This window comes from Callospermophilus lateralis, chromosome 6 (assembly GCF_048772815.1).
Source record: "Callospermophilus lateralis isolate mCalLat2 chromosome 6, mCalLat2.hap1, whole genome shotgun sequence".
Lineage (NCBI taxonomy): Eukaryota > Metazoa > Chordata > Mammalia > Rodentia > Sciuridae > Callospermophilus > Callospermophilus lateralis.
The window spans coordinates 67,023,528-67,044,590 of record NC_135310.1 but is presented as its reverse complement, the minus strand read 5'-3'; the positions used below and the strand labels follow the sequence as shown (position 1 = coordinate 67,044,590).

The following is a 21,063-nucleotide window of genomic DNA, read 5'->3' as shown; positions in this document are numbered from 1 at the left end:
GAGTGAACAAGTGAACGGTTAATGCATGATTTGTTACAGTAACTTCTTTGTTATTCATCCAAGTTAGATATGTTTTCATGAAAAACCAAATAGTTTGTCTAGGAAACTCGCATCTTTATCACCTGAAGTGTAAATTAACAAATTGGTAGATTACTATGTCCTCTTCACTGCAGACATTGGATATTAATAATATCTTCAAAATAGAAAGAGAAAAAACACAGGAAAGATTTCATGTCAGCCTTGCTCAATGATTGGCAAACTTTTCCAGTAAAGGGCAAATTAGCAAATACTTTAAGCTTTGTGGGCCAGATGGTCTGTGTGCAACTGCTCAACTCTGGTGTAGTATGAAAATAGCCATAGACAATACCTCACCAACTGAGTGTGGCTGTGCTCCAATAAAACTTCATCTGGCAAAAGCAGTCGGTTGGATTTGTCCCACGTGCTGTTCATCAACCTAAATAAAACATTGATTTCCAAATCTTAGAACTTTCAGTCAACCATTCACTCTCCAGTTTTAGATGTTCCAGGTAAAGTACAATGTTCACTGTCAAAAAACTCTTGCATGAATTTGTTATTCTAGTCAGGCTCTGGGGGAGAATTTATTTTCTGCTTTGAGTTCAATTCCTTGTGGTTGTAGGACATAGGCCCTTTGTTTCCTTGCTGGCTGCATTCCTTCTCTCTTGGTATCCTTTCTGTCTTCAGAACCAGCAGTGTCAGCCAGTCCTTCTCATATTGCATCTCTGAGACCTTTTCTCTGGGTTTTAAAAACTCTTGTGATGACATTGAGCCCATCCAGACTACCCAGGGTAATCTAGATTCAAGGCCAGCTGGGTATCTGCCTCAGCCCTATCACAACCTTAATTCTTCTTTTCATACTAAGGCAACATATTCACAAATTCTGGGAATTAGGATGAAAAACACTAGCATTACACTAGGAAGAAAAAACATTCAGTGTAGCATTGATCTGGAAAACCTACATGGGAACTAGATGGTCTTGGTGAGTTCCTGACCTTGTGCCTTCCTAAGCTTGGGAGTACTTCCCAAGCCAGAGACAGACCAGGGCAATCCTAAAGCACATACCCACAGGAGAAAGTGGCAAACAGTCCTACCAGTACCCAAAGTGATTGATAAGGACAGATACGAGAAAGGCCAAAGCATTTCAATATAATATTCTAACTACTTGGGATTCTACAACAGAGGGCATTCTTATAATAGAGCCTATGAGATGATGGTAGGAAAATGCAATTTGTACTTTGTAGACATTTGAATATAGCTGTTGTCATGTCTTAAACTTAAGAAAGCCTTTTAATGCAAATTTCTTAGTTTGAACTAAAAATGTACTTCCCACAAAATATACAATTCTGAATGTTTTATAAATTACTGTGACCAGTCTAATATAAAGTTTCTTATTTAAACTTCTTATTTAAAGCATGATATTTACATTTTTATGTTAATAATATAAAAATGTACAGGATCATACTCACATGGGCTCTGTTTGAGGATAAGAGAGATTTCAGCAGCCTGAAGAAAATGAGGAAGAAGCCAGGACTAGGTGGGGCTCAGACAAGGAAACAGTCTGGGCTGTCTGTTTGGAAGATCACCAGCATTCTTATGCACATTGTTTCCCACGTAAACATGGACTGTGTTTAGCTGGTGTCAGTGGCCCACAGTTTGATACTAGAAGGGGACAGCAGCAGGAGGAAAGTTTGTGACTAATGCTCAAAGTCAAGTGAGCAGTATGATGATTCTGGCTCTTTTTTGAGTATGTCTCAAAAGAGGACTAGGGGATATTGATGCTATGCTGTGCCCCACCCATCTCTGCACCTTAACCATTGCTGGTAAGGTGGTTACTGTGTATGACCTGGCTTTGCTAAGACTCAATTAGGAAAAAGGCAAAGATGGATTCAAAAGTATTATTCTCTGTTTAGAACTAAAATAGACTGACATCTAAAGGTTCATCATCACTACCATCATCTTAGTGTCATCATCAAGATAATAATATAGCTGGGTTGGGGATGTAGCTTGGTGGTAAAGCACTTGCCTAGCATGCACAAGGCCCTGAGATTTATCTCCAGCACTGCAAAAAGCAAAAACAGAAATAAAACCCAAAGATAATATTAATATGTGTCTTTTGCATTAATGTATTTTCAATAATATATTGATATATACTCTAGATTATCTCATTTAATTATATATTATAAGTTTCATTAAGTTGTAATTCAGCTAATTAAATTATATATATTGTAAGATGAGTTATATTTTTTCTTTTAGTTTTTAATCTTATCAGCATTATATTTACACATGATTTGAAGAGCCAGATAATTCACAAGACTGTTATGTAGAGGTATAGAAGCAGCAGATGCATGAAATGAGCCAATACCAAAAAACCAGGGGCCAAATGTTTTCTCTAATAAGTGGATGCTAATCCATAATGGGGGGCATGGGATGAATGGAGGAACCTGGATGGGGCAAAGGGGACAGGGGTGGGTGGGGGCATGGAGGTAGGAAAGATCAATGGAATGAGATGGACATTAATACCCTAGGTACATGTATGATTGCACAAATGGTGTGGCTGTACTTCTTATACAACCAGAGAAGTGAAAAATTCTGCTCCATTTGTGTACAATGAATCAAAGAGCTTTCTACTGTCATGTATAACTGATTAGAGCTAATAAAAAAAGAGGCAGCTGCGTTCAATTCTTTTGGATTTTTATTCTGATGTTTCTCAGCAACATGTTCATGTTGCCAATTCCTTTTGGTTTGAGTCTATTGGTTTCCCATGACAGAAGAGCAAAATTTAGTCCTCTTCATCCATCTCCTGTAACACATTATTTGCTCATTCCCTGTCCCTTCATTCTCTTAATTTAGCTACACTGATATTTTATTTGGATCTGGATTCTATTTTTATATGGCCATGGCAATCTAAATGCTCTTCATAACCAAACCATGAGTGCTGTTCCTTTCTCACACAGCTTTGTTATTCCTATCAGTTTTCTATCAGTTTTACCTTCTTGGAGAAGTCTCTCTGGACCCTCTTGAACTGCTCCAGTCTGAGTGTTCTTCATAGTTGTAGTTTGGGGATTTCCCTTCACCATCACTCAGAGATTACTGTCATGAACTTCTTGTATTGAATCTTGGTTTCCTGAATCATGTCTTCCTTTTTCTTCATATAGTTCTTTGTTTAGGTAGAAAATATCCCTTGTAACTTCCTGGGAAAGTAGTTAGGAGATTATTTATACATTGCAAGTGTGTGAACATCTTTATTCTACTTTAACACTTTTAAAAAATTGCTAATTTTTTTTGAGTGTAGAATTCCACATTGGAGACTTTTTTCTCTTTTTAAATTTTATATATTTATTTTGTGGTGCTCAGGATTGAACTTGAACTCAAGGTCTTGAATATGCTAGGCAAGTGATCTACCACTGAGCTATACTCTGAGCCCAGGAAAAAAATGTTTTAGATTTATATTTCTTTGGTTTGGTGATCCTCTTCTGTTCTTTTCAAACTTTTGGTGATCCCTGGATAGTCACCCATTTTAAAGAGAGAGGGAGAAAAAGAGATGACCAGAAGCTCTGAGTACATGTGTAGGCTTGTTACCCAGGGGCTACTTGGTAGAGTGATCAGGTTGAGCTGTTCATTTTACATCTGACCTTTAGATTTTACTATTGGCTTATAAACCCCAAGGAATACTCTAATTCCCCTGAATGGTATGAACCTAACTACTGGTATTCTGGAAGCTGAGTGGGACATGAAAGCAAAGCATCTCCATCATCCACTATGTCTGTAATGCCCAGTCTAAATTGTCATTCCCTCTAGACAGCAAATATCCAATCTGCCACTGGGATGAGGCAGGACCAGAAGCCATTCAGTGCAGGAAAGGGGTGGGGGTTTAGGAGTCTTGACTGCTTTTAAAACAGATTTTTCCCAGTTTTCTATTGCAACTGTCTCAGAAAGTTTGGGTCACTATAACAAATGACATAGACTGGGTGACTTAAACACAAGCATTTTATTTCTCATAATGTGGAGGTTGGGAAGCTAAATATCAAGGTGCTGGCAGACCAGGTGTCTGGTGAGGGCTCCCTTCCTGGTTGGCAGATGGCCGAATTCCCACCATATATTCACATGATAGAGAGCAGACAGACAGAAAAACCTCTTTTTCTTCTTATAAGGGTATTAATGGCACCATGAAGGCTGCACCTTCATAACTTAACTACCTCCTAATTAGGAAAAACAAACCACCTGTTTTTCTCTGCTCTCACACCACAACCAACACAGAAGACACTAAAAGGTGTACGGATTTCTCTCCACCAGCAAGAAGCAATTCTGCAGCTGGGGACACTAGCTGTGTCCTCTAATTCAATTAAATTCTCACGCTGTCTACCTGGAGATAGTGTTAGGCTCTACAGATTGAGATCCCAGTGCCCACCCTCACTTCAGATGCTAGTTGCAAGTTTCATCTTGCTTTACTTGTACTTCTGATTGAGCAGCTGTAAATTAGTGTTCCCACAACCTCCTCCTTGTGTTCAAGTAATTCGCTCAAGCACTTCACAGAACACTTAACGTTTACTGGTTAACACAAAAGATGTTGCAAAGGACAGAGATGAAGAGATGCATAGGTTGAGATATGGGAGAAGGGGCCTGCAGCTTCCATGCCTCCTCTGTGTGTGCCAATCTCCAGGAACCTCCGCATTCAGCTACACAGAAGCCCCCTGAACCATGTCCTTTTGGTTTATATGGAGACTTGATTGCATAGGTTTGACTGAAGTAAGGCCTGGACAACTATGTGAATATGTGATTGGACAAAAAGGGTATGAGCTAAGGCTAGTAGACTGAGTGGAGAATCCCATCAAGATCTGTCTGCTCCAGCATTCTTCTTGGTCTCTCTGTGCAGCACTCCTTCCTCCAGGAAATGAGGGGTGAACCTTTTGGAACAAGGAAGGTCTTATGAGTTACGGTTGGACTTTCCTTTCTTCCTTCCCCTTCCTCCCTCCCTTCTCTCTCTCCCTCCCTGCCCCCCCTTTTTTTTCAGAGCTCCAGAAAGCCAGAGGAAGTGGAAGGTTAGAACATCTATGACCTATTGTTGAGGAAGAAAAATTCTAGTTCCTATGATCTGCCTTGAGGAAGGAGATATGAGCCAATCAAGATGGATAAAAAACAAAGCATTACATTGGTTATTAGGATATTAGCATATCAATTTCAGGAGGACAGTCCATAGTTTGAACCTCATGCTGGTACCATCAGTTCCTGAATCTTCCAACATATATATTCCTTGATGCAAATTAGAATTTTTCTTTGCATTCCCCTTTAACAGAGTAGAATTCACCTTCTGTAAGAAATCAGCTATTATGCATCCATTTGTTCTTCAGCTTCAGTAGGTTTTATGGCTTCTATTTCTTGTTCTCTTTGATCTTGTATATTTATTGTTGTTTTTAAATCCATTTACTATGGTTTCTTTGGGCAATTTCCTTGTGAAAAAAACATTGTTTTTGAAATTTAGCATTCCTGAAATTAGGATGTGTGTTGCAATCAGTGTAAACATTTCAATGGAAATGTGTTCAATCTACCATCTTTAACTGGGAATCTGTCTTTTATTAAGTTCTACTTTCACACCTTCTTAATTCCTTAGAAAATTTGAGTTTAGAGAAATTAGGTAACTAAAAGTTCACACAATGTTATGGGTTATACAAAATGTTCCCCCAAAGCTCCTGTATTAATGATGCAGGAACATTTGGAGTTGCAATGATTGGATCATGAGAGCCATAACCTTATCAGTCCATCCTAGTTTGAATGACTGAGTGGTAGCTATAGGCAGGTAGGGCATGGCTGGAAGAGGTTATTGGGGTGTGCCCTGGAAGGTACATCTTCCCTGTGGCCCCTGCTCCACTCCCTCTTTTTCCTTCCCGACACCTCCATGAGCTGAGTAGTCTTTCTTCATTGGGCCCTTGCCCCATGATGTGCTGCCTCACCGTGGACCCAAAGTAATGGAGTCAGCCATCTATGGACTGAGATCTCTGAAACTATGGGCCCCAAATAAACTCTTCTTCCTGTAAGTTGTTACTGTCAAGTATTTTGGTCACAGCAAAGCAAACACTGACAAAAATACAAAACCAGTATTGGAATCAGGTTGCAGATCTAAGCAAACTACTTCTGGACTTCAATCTTTTTATCAGGTTACTGTACTATACCTCCAGCTTGTCCAGGATTCTCATTCATGAAATTATAGATCAGGGGCCTTCATATCTTTGAATGTGTTGTTCTCATCTGGAAAGAAGTTTCTCTCTATCCTTCAGTGTTACTGTTTTTAACCTTTGCCCATCACTCTAAAGGACATCAATCTTTCCTTTGGAAGGATAATGTAATACAGTATAATACAACAGAACTGGGGATTTTCATCTTAACTGCACCAATTATTAGCTTTTCTTACCTTGAACATTTCAGTTTGTTGAGACCATGGTTTTTCACTGGGGGGAAAAAAAGAAACAGAAAGAAAGGAAGGACACATTTAATTCTTACAAGGGTAGATTGTTATAAAAATTAAATATAATAGCAAACATACATACATACTGCTAGCCTCCGCGTGTAGGTACTTGAGTAACAGAATTTTCCCTGTCCCAGTGCTTCTTGCAGCTGTAAGAGACACATCAGCTTTTAAAGGGACACAAAAGAGTAACGTACTAATGTATTTAATATGCTTCAATTCTCATTTTTTAAATGAAAAAATATCTGTATATTAATCAATAGCAGAAAATGCAGAATATACTGCATTTACAATATCAGGGTATATGTGGAGATATTATTCCTTATTTTGTAGATTATAAGCTTTTTGAAGGTAGATATTTTAAATCCTTTTGTTTTTCATCATTTCTTCTTCAGTGGTTCTTGTATTAAGCATTTAGCAAATATTTGATAAATGAACAGTTCATATTTTAAAATTCAAAATTAAGACCATTGCTGTATTTAAAAATGGAGCTTGGATTACATCTAGATCATACGGTTGTAGACCATGTGTTTTCTATTTGTTAGAAGGGAAACATTAACAAGAAAATGGTCATTTACTGTCTGATTAAGAACTTTTTTATACAGGGTTGTCTAATGAAATAAAATAATTGCACATATGTAGCACATTAATGATTTTGCCATGCTATATAGTATTATGCTATAAATCATAAAAAATAATTATAATAGCAAAATGCTCAAGATCTACATTATGCCATGTGTAAAGATGCAGATGGATAATTTAATTTAATTTTAAATGATGTGAGAACTATAAGAAATTCTTTAATGAAAAAGTTTTCATGGCAACATTTAAAAAAAGCACCTCAGGATGTTATAATTGCAGGTTAGGTTATTTTGACAAGACTGTGTAACTGATCCAAGCATTTTATGTTTCTATTCATAGAGCAGTGATGGAACTAAAAATTAAATTAAACTGAGAGCTGAAAAGGGGTGTGCTAATGTGACTGGAATAACTGACTTAAATATTATATTTTAGTTTGTTTCTCAAGGTCTCCAGCCATATTCATTGGGGTGACTAGACACTTTGTCCTGATTTTTACATAAGGAAATTTTTTTTATATACAATGTAGTATTTTATTCTTGTAGAGAATGCATTTCATAATGTAATTTGAAACATTATGGTTCAATATATGCAAATATCTGTCATTAAGATTTCATGGTCTTCGTTCTAAAACAGAAATACATTGTACTTTTACTTTTCTGCTTTTAAGGATTTATAACAATAATGGTAGTCCTGAGGATTCCAACAATGAGCAAGATAGCTATGGATTCTGCCTATAAACAACATGATAGTGTTTTAGTCAGTTTTTGCATTGCTGTGACCAAAATGCCTGATAAGAACAACTTCGAAGAAGAAAAGTTTGTTTGGGACCCATGGTTTCAGAGGTTTCGGTCCATAGACAGCTGACTTCATTGCTCTGAGCCCAAAGTAAGGCAACACATCGTGGAGGAAGAGCCCAGCGGAAGAAAACTGCTCAGCCTAGGTGGGGTCTGGAAGCAGGGTTGGTGGTGTAGGGAAGGGGCCTCAGGGAAGATGCACCCTTCCAGGACACACCCACAGTGACGCCCCTCCTCCAGCCATGCCACCTGTCTGTAGTTAACCACCCACTCATTCACACTAGGATGGGCTGATTGGGTTACAGCTCTCACAATCCAATTATTGAATTTCTGAACTTTTCTGTATTAATACAGAAGTTTTTGGAGGACACCTCATATCCAAATCATAACATTTCAATCCTGGCCACCAAAAGCTTATGTCCATCTTTCAATGAAAAATGCATTTAGTCTCTCTCCAAGAGTCCTGCAGTCTTAACAGTTTTAGCATTACTCAAGTTCAAAGTCTCCTCTGACTTTGAACTTTTGGCTGTGAGCCCCTGTAAAAATCAAAAGCAAGTTACATATATATCCAATATACAGTGGCACAGAGTAAACAGGGAAGAATGGGAGCAGAGAACGAAAGGACAGGACCAAAACAAGACCTAAACTATCCAAACAAATGGGCCCCACCCTTAACTCCACATACAGAATCTAGGACACATGGCTGCTTAATGTGCTCTCCTAAGACTTAGGCAGCACAACACCTTTGGCCTTGTCAGTTTCAGTGCACATGGGCTCTTTCTAGTCTGGCTCTCTTGGTAGCCAGCAGCTTTTCTTGGCAGATGGTCCATTTTATTGGCAACTCTTGATTCCTTTGGTCTCTATTCTAGCTTCAGCTTTACCTTCACAGCTACACATCACCTCCTAAAGTGTGGCCCATAGAGATCTGATCCTGCTGCACTTTTCCTAGTCTTCCAGATTTTCCTTTGAAGTCTTAGTATAAGCTTTCATGACCCTATCATCCTGCAATACCATAGAACCAGCACTTCATGTATAATGCCAAGGTCTGCTGCCAGCTCTCACAATACCTGGGCCCCCTGGAATCACAGATGCAGCAGCCTCTGAGCACCTGAATGATCTCTTTTCAAAGGAATTTCCCCTTCTGTACCCTTGTGCCTGCAATAGGTATGATCTTGCACATTTCTGAAATGGCCCCATAAGCATCTTACTTATTGTTTCTATGCAAAGTACTTAACATGTCTTTAGGAGCTTCAATAAGCATCCCAGTTTATATCCACTAGCCAAACTTCAAGTTTTGGAAATCCTTTAGCTCTGGTTTCTGCTCCTGATTATCACAGTAAACCTAGCTAAAAGCGCCAGTGATGTTCATGCCACTGATTGAATGCGGTGCTGCCATGAAGTTTATCCTACCAGATTAATAAGTCTATAGTTTTTAAATTCAGCCTCACCCAGAGTCTCAGGACATGGACAAAATGTAGCCAAGTTCTTTGCTATATAATATAGTGCCCTCTAGTATAGTTTCCAGTAGAGACATCATCTCTGGTTTGGAGGAAGAATTTTGAAAAGTTTAGAGATGCAGACTAAAAAAGCTTTCAAATATTGTAGGCAGAGCTTAATGCGTGATTCTGGTGGGGACTTAGAAGGCCAGAATGGCAATAGGAATGCAGACTGTGCTAATGAGGTGACTATGCTGTTGAGTGTTGATGTATAGGTACTCTTAGAACATGTGGGAGCATAACTAATTCTGACCTGGGAGGCTCAGGGAGAGATTCCAAGAAGAGGTGATCTCTGAGACTTGCAAAATGAATAGGAGCTAACCAGGCAGAAAGGAGTAGAGAGAGTGGTTACCAGTATTCTGAAATGATGGAACAGTTCAGCATGGATGAGTTGGTTTACATGATTGTAAGCAAAAGCCAAAGGACCAAGTGGCAAAACATAAAGCTAGAAAGGTGTGCAATAGTGCCATTTTAAGGAGTTTGCCTTTATCACAACAGTTTCAGGCAGAGAGATGAGTTGATCAAATGGCTAAGGGTTTTGCCTGTATTTGTCTGACTACCATGTACTCAGTTGGAACTGGGTTTCCACCTCCCCTAGCACATGAAAATGGCAGTGTTTCCCTTTCCCTCTTGAGTAGAACCAGTAGCAGAACCACACTGCAAAGAATTCATACATTTATGATCATATATAATAAACTGGTAAGGCTGCCTATGAAATGCAGCTTGGTAGAAGGCCTGCTGAGGGAAAAACACATCACCCTAAGTAATAAAAAAGTCATGCAGGTGCACAGCGCAGCCTCAGGAATGGAGTTTTAGGAGGTGAAAAGTTCTTTAGGCACAGATCAGATTGGGCTTGACATTCTAGATACTTAACATCTCTGCTTATACCCACAGGGTATAAGATTAGGGCCCACTCATGTGACTTTTTTTTTTTTAGCTTAATTACCTCTTTAAAGGCACTATCTGCAAACAAAATCTGAGACATTGGAGGTTAAGAACTCAACATATGAATTTGGGAGGGATACAGTTCAGCCCGTAACAGGGGCCTCTTTGGGAGATACCAGAAAGTGGTGGCTATAGGTCCTGATCCTCTGGTGTTAGATTCTGCAAATCAGACAGACCTAGGGGCCTTTGAGTTTTCTTTGGAACAACCCTGAGTGTGCCATTGCTCCATCTTTTACTTCCAGTGATGGAAATATTAACTTACATAGCCTTTGAGCACTTTAGATTATTGAAAACGTCCTTTGTATTGAGTCACTGTTGCCTTCATTCTCCAGGAATGGTACCAGGTGGTTCCTGAAACTGTTGGTAGATCTCTTCAGCACTTTAGGGTGTAACTGAATCCTGGAATATGATCCCTTCTTCCTGTTAGCTGTGGACCAGAGTGTGGACTCTGGAGGCAGCTCTGCTATGACTGAAGCTTGGTTTCATCACCTCTTGTGTGTCTTTCAACAAACTGTAGTTGGTCTTTTATATCTGAGGGTTCTACATCCATGGATTCAACAAACCTCAGGAAAAAAAATGTGTGTGTGTGTGTGTGTGTGTGTGTGTGTATGTGTATCTAGACACACACACATTATACACACACGTATGTATATATCTGTGTATATATATATATATATATATATATATATATATATATATATATTTTTTTTTTTTTTTTTTATTTAAAATATGACCTGGGCAGGTAGGGGACTCACATTTTCCTCACACTTCTCTTAATGTCCCCTGAGAGTCTATCAGTTTCCCCCCCTCCCAGCCTCTTTATAGGATTGTCTTACTGAATGTTTTGTCAGCCAGTAATAACAACTAATGTTTATGAAGCAGTTTTCAGTTTCAAAGTGTTTTTACTCTTAGTTTTATCCTCCAACTGACCCTGAGGGGTATAATTGATTGTTGTGTCAGTTTTGTATCACTGGTAAGTGCTAGATTTAGGATGTAGAACAAAGTCTCCTTTTCTTTTTTATCCTTCTAAATTATGTACAAAGCATATGTTTATTGTAGAAACACTGAAAAATACAGATATTCAAAATTAAAACGTATTTTCATGCTTGGCACAGAGGCGCACACCTGTAATCCCAGTGATTTGGGAGGCTGAGCAGGAGAATCACAAGTTCAAGGCCAGCCTCAGTAACTTAGCAAAGCCCTAAGCAACTTACCAAGACCCTATATATATATCAAATGGGCTGGGTTTGTGGCTCAGTGGTTAAGTGCCTCTGGGTTTAATCTCTGGTACAAATACACACACACACACACACACACACACACACACACACATAAATGTATTTTTCACAAGATGAAAATCATGTATTCTTATGGAAGTTATTTTACATAATACAATATAATTTTATTACTCTGATGTTTTCTCTTAAAATATGTAAATATTTTTTAAAGAATTTATCTGCCTTCTCATTTTGCTGTTAAGTTACTTGTTTTTTCTCTGAAGGATATACATTATTTAACTCATCCCCTCATATATAACTTCTAATTTTTGCTTGAATAAACAACACTTCACTAAAACCTCCTATAGCTATATCTATGCATGCTTATCTGATTATTTTTATAGGGTGTATTTTAGATATAGAATGTCTGGGTTAAGGGTTTGCACATTTTAAAGCCTCTGGTCCATAGTTACAAGTGCCCTCTACCAATTTAAATACCTGTGGGCATGTGTGAGAGCTTCCTTTTCCTTGCTCCATTGGAAAGAACTGGCACCTTTTTTATTTATTTGCAATTTTTATTACTAAACAGGTTGAAAAAATATTGATTGTTTCTTTGTATTTCCACTTTGATGATTTATCTGTCTGTGCTCTTTGACCACTATTTTCTATGGAGTTGTTCATCTTATTCTTATTGAAATATAAGTACATTATATATTAAGAATATTAATGAATTCTGACTTATACTTTTTTGACTACTATGCATAATCATACAAATGATTTTTTAAAGAACTGTAGGGTTGTGGGTTGTTTTGTTTTTTAAATCTCATGTGACTGTTAAGCTACTTCTCCTTCATTTTGATAATAAAAAGAAATGAAATACAGAAACATTTTTTGAGCCTTGTTAACTTCATCTTACCAGATTCTCCCTGGAGCTAACTGTGCCATCCAACCTGTTCAGCTTCTCTTTCAGCTTTTAAACTTAAATACACTGTTGACAAGTGTGCCCTCAATATTTCCATCCAGGTGATGGGAAAGGAGAATCAAGCTAATGTTCACTATGTAACATGGTGTACTAAGCACCAGTCTAGGTGCTTTCAAATATGTAAAATGTAAAGTAGAATAGTAGACAAAACTTGCACTTTGTTGTGTGATTCAGTGTGTCGTATAATTTTACAAAGTGTTTTTCTTTTCTTAGTATAGATACTTAGTTTTCTGGTATTGTTGTGCTGGGACAACATAAACTTGTTGTGTGTTCTATCAACCTTTAGCGAAGTCCATCTTCAAAAAGATATTTAATCTTTTCCCTCTTGATTCTTTTCCCTCTCTCATAGGATTTTAAGAAATACTTAGTATATCAAAATGTACATATTTATGTCTTATAATGTTAAGAATTCATTGACTATATTTCTTCTGTAATTTTCATATAACTTATTTTTATTATTTTAATGTCTTTGAAAGTAGTAGTTTTAAGGTTTTAATACAATTTGGGATTAGAGCAGAATCATTCAGAATGCAGACTATTGCAGATGAATGAATGTTCAATTTACATTTTTTAAAAATTTAACTATGGCATGAAAGGGATGTACCCTTAGTAGAAACTATATTTTGAATTATTATACTTTCCCAGGATAGTGATATACTATAATATACTTTCATGATGCCAGGTTGCAGCTCTCAGTCAGTCCTGGGCTCCAGAGGATGAGCAGTCATTACTCTGTAGTTACTAACCTATGGTGGAGTAGGTTAAGTTTCCTAAGTGAATTTTCAAGATATTTTTGGTTTACAATGGGTTTATCAGGATATAACCCTAGCAGAAATTAAAAAGTATCTGTTCAAACAGACCCGGTTTTGATCTTTGACAGTACCAATTCTTAGTTCTGTAACTTTTGTTGAGTTCCTTACCTACAGATTTTTTACCAACAAAGTAAAAAAAAAATATTCTTTTCTATATCAAGTTCTGAGAATTAAACTAGTTCATTCATATAAAGCACTGTTTACTATAATACAGATCAAAGTACATTTTATTAATGATACTAGGTGAAATAATCATTGTTTTCAAATTTTTTGAGTTAAATTTTTAATATCAATTCTTCAATAGGAAAGCTTCAAGGTTATAATCTCAGGGAGTATGTTATGAATAATCAAGTCTTTTTTTGATAGTAAGGATTGAACCCAGGGGTGCTTTATCACTGAGCTACATCCCCACCCTTTTTTATTTTTTATTTTGAGATAGGGCCTCACTAAGTTAGTTGCTGAGTCTGGCCTCATACCAGGGATATTCTCCTTCCTCAGCCTCCCAAGTCACTGAGATTGCAGGTGTGCATCACCACTTCTGACCAGATAATCAGTCTTTTCTGAATTAAAAGAGTTGTAGGGTTTTGGAAGTAAGAATGGGATGATTTTACTCTTTGGGCCTAAATTTCTACTGAGGTGGCAAACTGAACTTTTGATCACACATTGGACTTTTACTGTGACAGTTAAGCCCTGTTAATTTTTATTTGGAGGAATAACTTGGGTGTTTTCAATCTCTGAAATGGAAAGCATCCTTGTTAGTATTCAGGAATGCACATTCTGTACAGGAAAATATGCCAGTGGGGGACCCTTGGATATTTGCTGTTCAGACAAAAGGAACATCTATTATTACTTTTTAGGTACCACATGCTAATGTCCTGATATTAAAAATATATCACTTCATGTGATAAACAGAAATCCCAGAGTTAAAGATAAATTGTAATCTCATGTGATACATAAATAAAATAATGACTAGGACCATTGCACATATCCCAATATGTTTTATGCTTTGATGCAATATTTCCTTTCAAGGCATATTAATTAGATATTGAATTGGAATCAAGAGGTCATTGAGTACATTGGAAAATTATCTAATGTGGCTATGTTTTTATGGTTATGACCTATGTCTACAATTCATAACAAATATAAAAGTCTCTGAACTCACTGGTCATGGTGGCACATGCCTGTAATCCCAGTAACTCAGGAAGCTGAGGCAGGAGGATTGCAAGTTCAAGGCCAGCCTTGGAAATTTAAGTGAGGCCCTGTCTTAAAATAAAAAGGACTGGGAACCCGACTCAGTGGTTAAGTGCCCCAGGTTCAATCCCTGGGACCAAAAATAAATAAATAAATAAATATCTCTGGACTCTTCTATTGTATTACTTCTGTATGTCTTATATTTTACTTCTACTTGTTTAATTACTGGTGATCATCCCCTTTAATTACTATAAATTACAGATAGCAGGAATAAGTAGTACTTTTAAAAAATCATTAATAAGATATGAAACGATTAGTACTTGTCATGTTAATTACTTTGGCAAAAAATAAAACATAAGTAAAAATTAACCCACATACCTGTCACCTGGGCAAATCTCAATAGAATTCATATTTGTATATATAATAATAAAAGTGCACATTGACATTTACTGAGACTCCATCATACATCAGTCCTTTGTAAATAAAAATTCTCCTTACAAAAGGAAAATTTGTGTCCTGTTAGAGTTTTTCCTGTAGCAGCTAACTCTCAAATGGCCATTAATGAAAGACCCATAGTTTAGAATGGCATATTCTGGTACCCTTCCCTGCCTGTTCCTTTAAAGTAGTTATGCTCCACAGAAAAATCCCCTCCTTCCTTCTTGAGTTCCTTAAACTGAACTGAGAAGCTCATGTAATGATACTGAAATATGTAATATACATTTTCTTAACTATTTTTATAGCCATCTTTACTATTCAGAGACTAAATATTCAGAGTATAAATTCTGTGTTCATTAAAGTGATATTTTTATTTATTCAGTGGTTGAGTAAAAGTTCTTGAAGACATGACTATGGGCAAGGACTATTTGCTGGGGGGTGGGAACTTAAAAGAGCCTGACTGGAGTTGGGTCAAGGAGAGAATCTTCGTCTTGCCAGTGGGTTACAAAGTTGTAGGGGACTAGTTGAAAGAGACCACTAAGGTGGTCACTCTCAATTCACAGGAAAAGAGTTACGCCCCATGCTGCCAATCCCACCCAGCACTCCCCTTAGGGTTTGTGATAAATGTAGTTAATGTTTCTGAAGGTGCCAAAGCAAGCCCTAGGAGCTGGGTGCCTGGAGGAACGTGAGCCTTTCCCTATATTCTTCAATGCTCCACCATGCTGGCCCAGCTCTGAATCCAAGTGTGGATTCTTGGGAGGGGAAAGACAGGAGATGTCTTGTATTTCCCTGAGCTCATGGTAAAAGTTGAGCATCTTGAATTAGGAAGAAATCCACATTCCAGGCATGTTAAAAAGTGCAAGGAAGCTAGCTGAGGGAGAAGAGGTCTAAATGGCTGGCACTGACAACCAGCCATATTGCATGTACACTGTACTGAGAGTAGTCAGGGATGTTTCCATAAAAAGAGTGCTTTTGCCTATAAATTTTAACTTTAATCCAACTAAATTTATGACTTTAATCAAATTAAATAGTAAATAATGTATATAAAAATAGTAAATAATAAAAAGTAAGAAAAAATTTTCAATGGTGATTTCATAACTCATTTTGACTCACTTTTAAAGTGGTATCCATTTCACTAAGCTTTGCAGGATGTAGCAGATTATCAGTGGGTAATTTTGGAGAAGAGATAATTTAATCAGTTGGTCTCCAAAAAGTAAGTGTCTATAGAAGGCAGTTTATTTTATAATTTTCAATGATCATGTTTGAAATATTTGAAAAGTATCAAGTTAGATTTATCCTTTAATTGTTAATTACGTAACTTTTAGGATCCGTATGTATTCTCCATTCATCTGATTATTGCAAGAGTTTTTAAAACATTGGGCTTTCAGATAGATTAAGCTTTTTCACCTCCCTGTAATAAAAGATATTCTTTGCAATTTTAAAGCTCAAGTGTCCATTTCTGTTAGTGTTTGTGTTAGGATATAACAGCCTCGAGTTTATAACCTGGATTCTGAAAGGAAACTGTAGCAACAGTGGGTTGCTAAGCAAGTGTCTCAGCTAATTAAACAATGTACCTAGAATCATTCTGACCACCTGTGCTGCTCACCCATCATGAATCATTTAAAAATGATGTTCACTTTTAGGTTTATCAAAACTTGCATTAGAAATAAGTGAAAGTATAGATATCCTGTTTTCCATAATTAAAAAAGAAAATAAGAATTAAAAGATACAATTGTATAAAAACTGTTTGAATCACTAACAATGAAATACAATCATACCAATTGAGGGTTTCTGTCCAATATAATAAATCCTGTATTTTAGTCAGATTGCAAATTGTAGCTCTTTTTTTATACAAATCAGTAGAAATAGGCACAGTTCAGCATATTCCTTTCATAAGCATTTTCACCCTGTTTTCGCTTTTCAAAATAAAATTGAGACAGAAGGAAGCCTATTTAACTTATCCAGATTGCAATTAATTTTGCTACTTGGATGTATTAGAAAACGGGAGCTAGACCCTCTAGAGAGAATTGTAAAGGGTAGTCATGGACCAGGTCCCAGACTGTTTAAATAATTATTTTTCTGTTTAGAGATACATCAATGATTTAAAACCAAGACAAGAGTGGGGAGCAGGAAGTAAGTGAGTAAGTGTATATAGCCAAGGAGCCATTTAAAGCCTGACAACTGCATCCTATTACATATTTCAATTATGCTAATCCTGTAAGAATCTAGTCTTCATTTCCTGCTAATTTTCATCCTCTATATGTCATTTTTTTTCATCTTGTTTTCAGAAATCTGCTCCTTGAATAGAAAATCATCTTTCTGTAAACACTTAGCCAAGAAGTACTTGACTTTAACTTAATTTCATTAAACATGTTTGGAAAGGAAGTAAAATCTCTGTGAAGGACAAGTCAACTAGTATCAGTGACTTAGATCATCAAATTTCTTTTATCAAATCAGTTTTTCCCTTTGGCCATCTGATGTTTTATTTTGTATTTTATTCTTTAATTAAATATTATTGACTCTCAAATATATTTGACTTTCTTGTCCTTGAATAATGTGAAAAAGCTTAAAAATTTCAAAATATCTAGAACCATTGCATGTTAAAAGAGCCTGGTATCAAAATGTTACATGTCAACAATGGAGCTCTCCTGCCGTCTCCTCAGGACTCTAATACATTAGCATCAGGACACCCAGAATGTGCTTTTTTGCATTTAGCTCAATATGCTCTTCTTTCTTATCTTTTTATCTAGCTGGAATGCTTGCTGATTCCTCTGCAAACTTCTAAGACTGAGACCCTGAGGAACCCAGCTAGACAATGCCGTCTGAACGCTGCCTCAGGTATACACTGTAGGATGACATCCTTGCTTCATCTATTGAGCCCTGAAATGGTCACACTGTACATTCCAGGACAAAGTACAGAGCAGAGGCTGAACACATATTTGAAGGAATAAACCAACCAGTGAGAGCTTTTATGATTTTGGTGTGGTGGCACAGGTCTAAACACTAGTTGTTGGTCAATAACCTGAAGAATTTTCGTGGTTCTTTGAATGCTATTACTTTTTTTCTTTTTTTTTCTTTTTCTTATTTGCAATAATAACTTCCCTCAAACAAAAAGTACACCACCACAAATGTATATGATTTTTTCAAACAATTCAGAAAACTATGCACATGTATGAATATTATCCCCAATGAATATGGCTTTAAAATGATTTAAAGCAATCACTTTGGGGAGTGCAATGCTTACACTCAAAATCTTGATAACATTTTCCTTTAATAATTCACTTTTTAGATAGATACTTATTGAGCCAAGCACTACTTGGTTCAGAGGACCCGGCTATGAATAAAACAGATAAGGTCCCTGCCCTCATGAAATGGCTATTCCATGGGAGAAATAGACATTAAATAATCACACCATCAGCAATGCAAATATAGTTGTGAAAAATGCTCTGAAGGAAAAGTACAGGATAAATACAATAAGGGAAAGCCTTTCTGAGGAAGTGCTCTTTGACCTGAGATCTGGAGTGGAAGGAGTAGCTTGGCATGTTCCAGAAACAGTGGGAGCCAAGAGAGTGCACTTGGCATATTCTCATTGGAGGCAAATCTTTATCATCCTCAAGGAAATAGTCAAAAGGTCTTCAGAGCAATGAATAAGACATGTGATAAACATTAAGAATACATTTTTTAATATTAAGAATTGAACATGTCTATTAAATAATGATACCAGCTTTTTTCCATGACTTTGAAGTTATTAAAGGTGACTAGTTCCAAGAATGCGTTCAGAAATGCTGGCATTGCTATAGCAAGTGTAATGCCTCTGCTCTTCCCACATGAGTCTGCTGCACTTGGTCAGTTTTGCTCAATGGGGAATGAGGGTATATTGTGCAACATCTGGCAACATTTTGGGTTATCTAAAGGAGTGAGGGTATGGTTGGCATTTAGTAGGTAGAGGCCAAGAATCCTGTTAAACATCATACAATGTATATGACAACTCCCCACAGCAAAAACCATTCTAGCTCAGAATGTCAGTAGTATTGCAGTTGAGAAACCCTACCTGGATCTAGTCACCACCAATATAGCACATGGGGACTGTGGTATCTATTTGCCACCATCTCAGCCAATACATTTATTTCTGATTACCATGATCAGTGTGCATTCTCAAAATGATGCTGATTTTGTCATTCCTGTTTTTTATTAACCAATGCCCATTCTAGCATCATCTGTCATCTACAGTACATCTCATCTCTATAATGTTCTCTCCTGCTATGCTTTGACCCAGAACCCTCCCTTCTCATCTCTTACTCTTCCATCATGTCAGGTAGAACTGTTTGTTGCAACATGATTAAATGTTCAGTTGTATCAAGTCCCCCATTCCAAAAGCTCTGTTTACCTCATGACTTCCTTGAACCTGTCCTCCCCTGAGGACCACTTCTCTTGTAGCCCTCTCAAGTGGCAGCATTATTTATTTTATCACATCCCACATATTTCAAGGATGAATGGAGAGATTGTTCTCAGCTTTGTTTCTAAATCATTTATCCTTAGATGAGTTGTTCAAGAAGACCATGACAGAGACATGCTGTTTTGAAGGTAGTACTCTTCAGCTCTCTTACTCGATTCTCTTCCTCACTTTAGTCAAGGTCATCTCCCTTATTCACTGAGAACCCTGGCACCTGGCTTGCAGCCTTCCCTTTATAACCTTTCAGGGTCTTCAGTGTCAGCATGGAAGATCTCTTCAGCTGCATGGTACTTGGACCTTCAACCTGCATATCTCCAAAAATGTTCTTCTCCTTCCACTGAACCACCCACTCCTATGGTCACACCTTGGGCCTTGTCATTTGTAATTGCTTCATTTTTGAAATTGCTACACCAGCCACTTTACTCTTGCAGAACCTCCTCTCCTGGCTTGCTGATTTATTTACCCCCATTAGGACTGCACTGTGACATCACTACACTGTCTCACCTACAGGCCCTGCTATTTTTTTTTTTTTTTTACCCACAATCAAATCTTTCTTCTCCTCATTTCCCTTCTTAAACAGTTTATATTCTATAACTCTTGCTAAATCCTTAATTTCTTGCATTCCTGACATTTTCATACATTTATCTGAAAAAAGCTCCTATTCAGATGAGCCACACTATCTGTATTTCATACCTACATCGTCCACTGGGGACCAGTTCAGAAAATCTTTAGATACAATAAGAAAAAACATGTCCAGAGGTTTAGTATGTGTTTGTGGGCCACCTGTTTATTCCCTGCTATTCGAGGGGCAATCCTTTTCTACAACTAAGCCCAATATTGCTTATCTGCTTTAAATCCCATCTTTCTTGGTGACTTGTTGCTTATCAAAATGTGTTCTTGAGACAGAGCTGTGCTTCTGCTACCCCTCTGTGCACATAAGCCATAGATTATATCTCTAGCCAAGACTTCTTTCTGAGCTCCATCCATGAATCAAACTATATATTTGACATCTGCTCTTGGGAGTCTTAAAGACAACTCAAACCTAACATGTCCCAAACCAAATTTATCATCTTCTTCTCTGCAGTTCAGATCCTTTTAAACTGGGAATAAAACAGAAATATAGGCATCTTCATGGTGACCTCCTTCCTTCCCACCTCCATATTTAGTCCATCACCAATGCTTCTATATTTTTCTCAGAATAGCTTTCAAACCCATTCATCTGGAACTCTATTCCCATACTCCATTCCATGGTCCAAGTGCATAACTTGTCTGAACTATAGCTGCAGTCTAGAGCTGCTCTTGTCTAGCCTGGTCTCCTTTTCCTCTCTTGATACTGCAGCTTGAGTGACTTTTTCTGTGACTTCCCATGACTCTTAGGATAACCTGACCAAGACACCCTGCATGAATGGGCTCCAGCCTCTGCTACTTTGGTCTCACCTATACCAGGCTCTCCCCTTTCCTCAGGGTTCTAGCCATTAACCATCTGTAGACACTATGTAAGGGTCATTCTCCTCCATTCCACAGCATCATAGCATTTGCTGTTCTTTTGCCTGGAAAATTTCCTCTCATCCTTTTACCAGGGTAATTTATTATGTCCTTAAGCTTGCACCTCCAGGAACTTTAGGAAGGCCAGATTACTTGATTAATGTGTAACTGCCTAACTAAACTGAATGTTCCA

General features: G+C 37.4%; 1 protein-coding gene across 1 annotated transcript in view; it reads left to right on the top strand.

Annotated features, from left to right (window-relative positions):
* The window catches only part of Klhl32 (kelch like family member 32), a 188,641-nt gene that overhangs the window by 25,014 nt on the left and 142,564 nt on the right, over positions 1 to 21,063 (top strand). The window contains exon 2 of the mRNA XM_076859907.1: positions 17,683 to 17,770. Coding sequence (XP_076716022.1) covers positions 17,748 to 17,770 — 23 coding nt within the window. The 5' untranslated portion in view covers positions 17,683 to 17,747. The remainder of the gene's footprint in view (positions 1 to 17,682; positions 17,771 to 21,063) is intronic.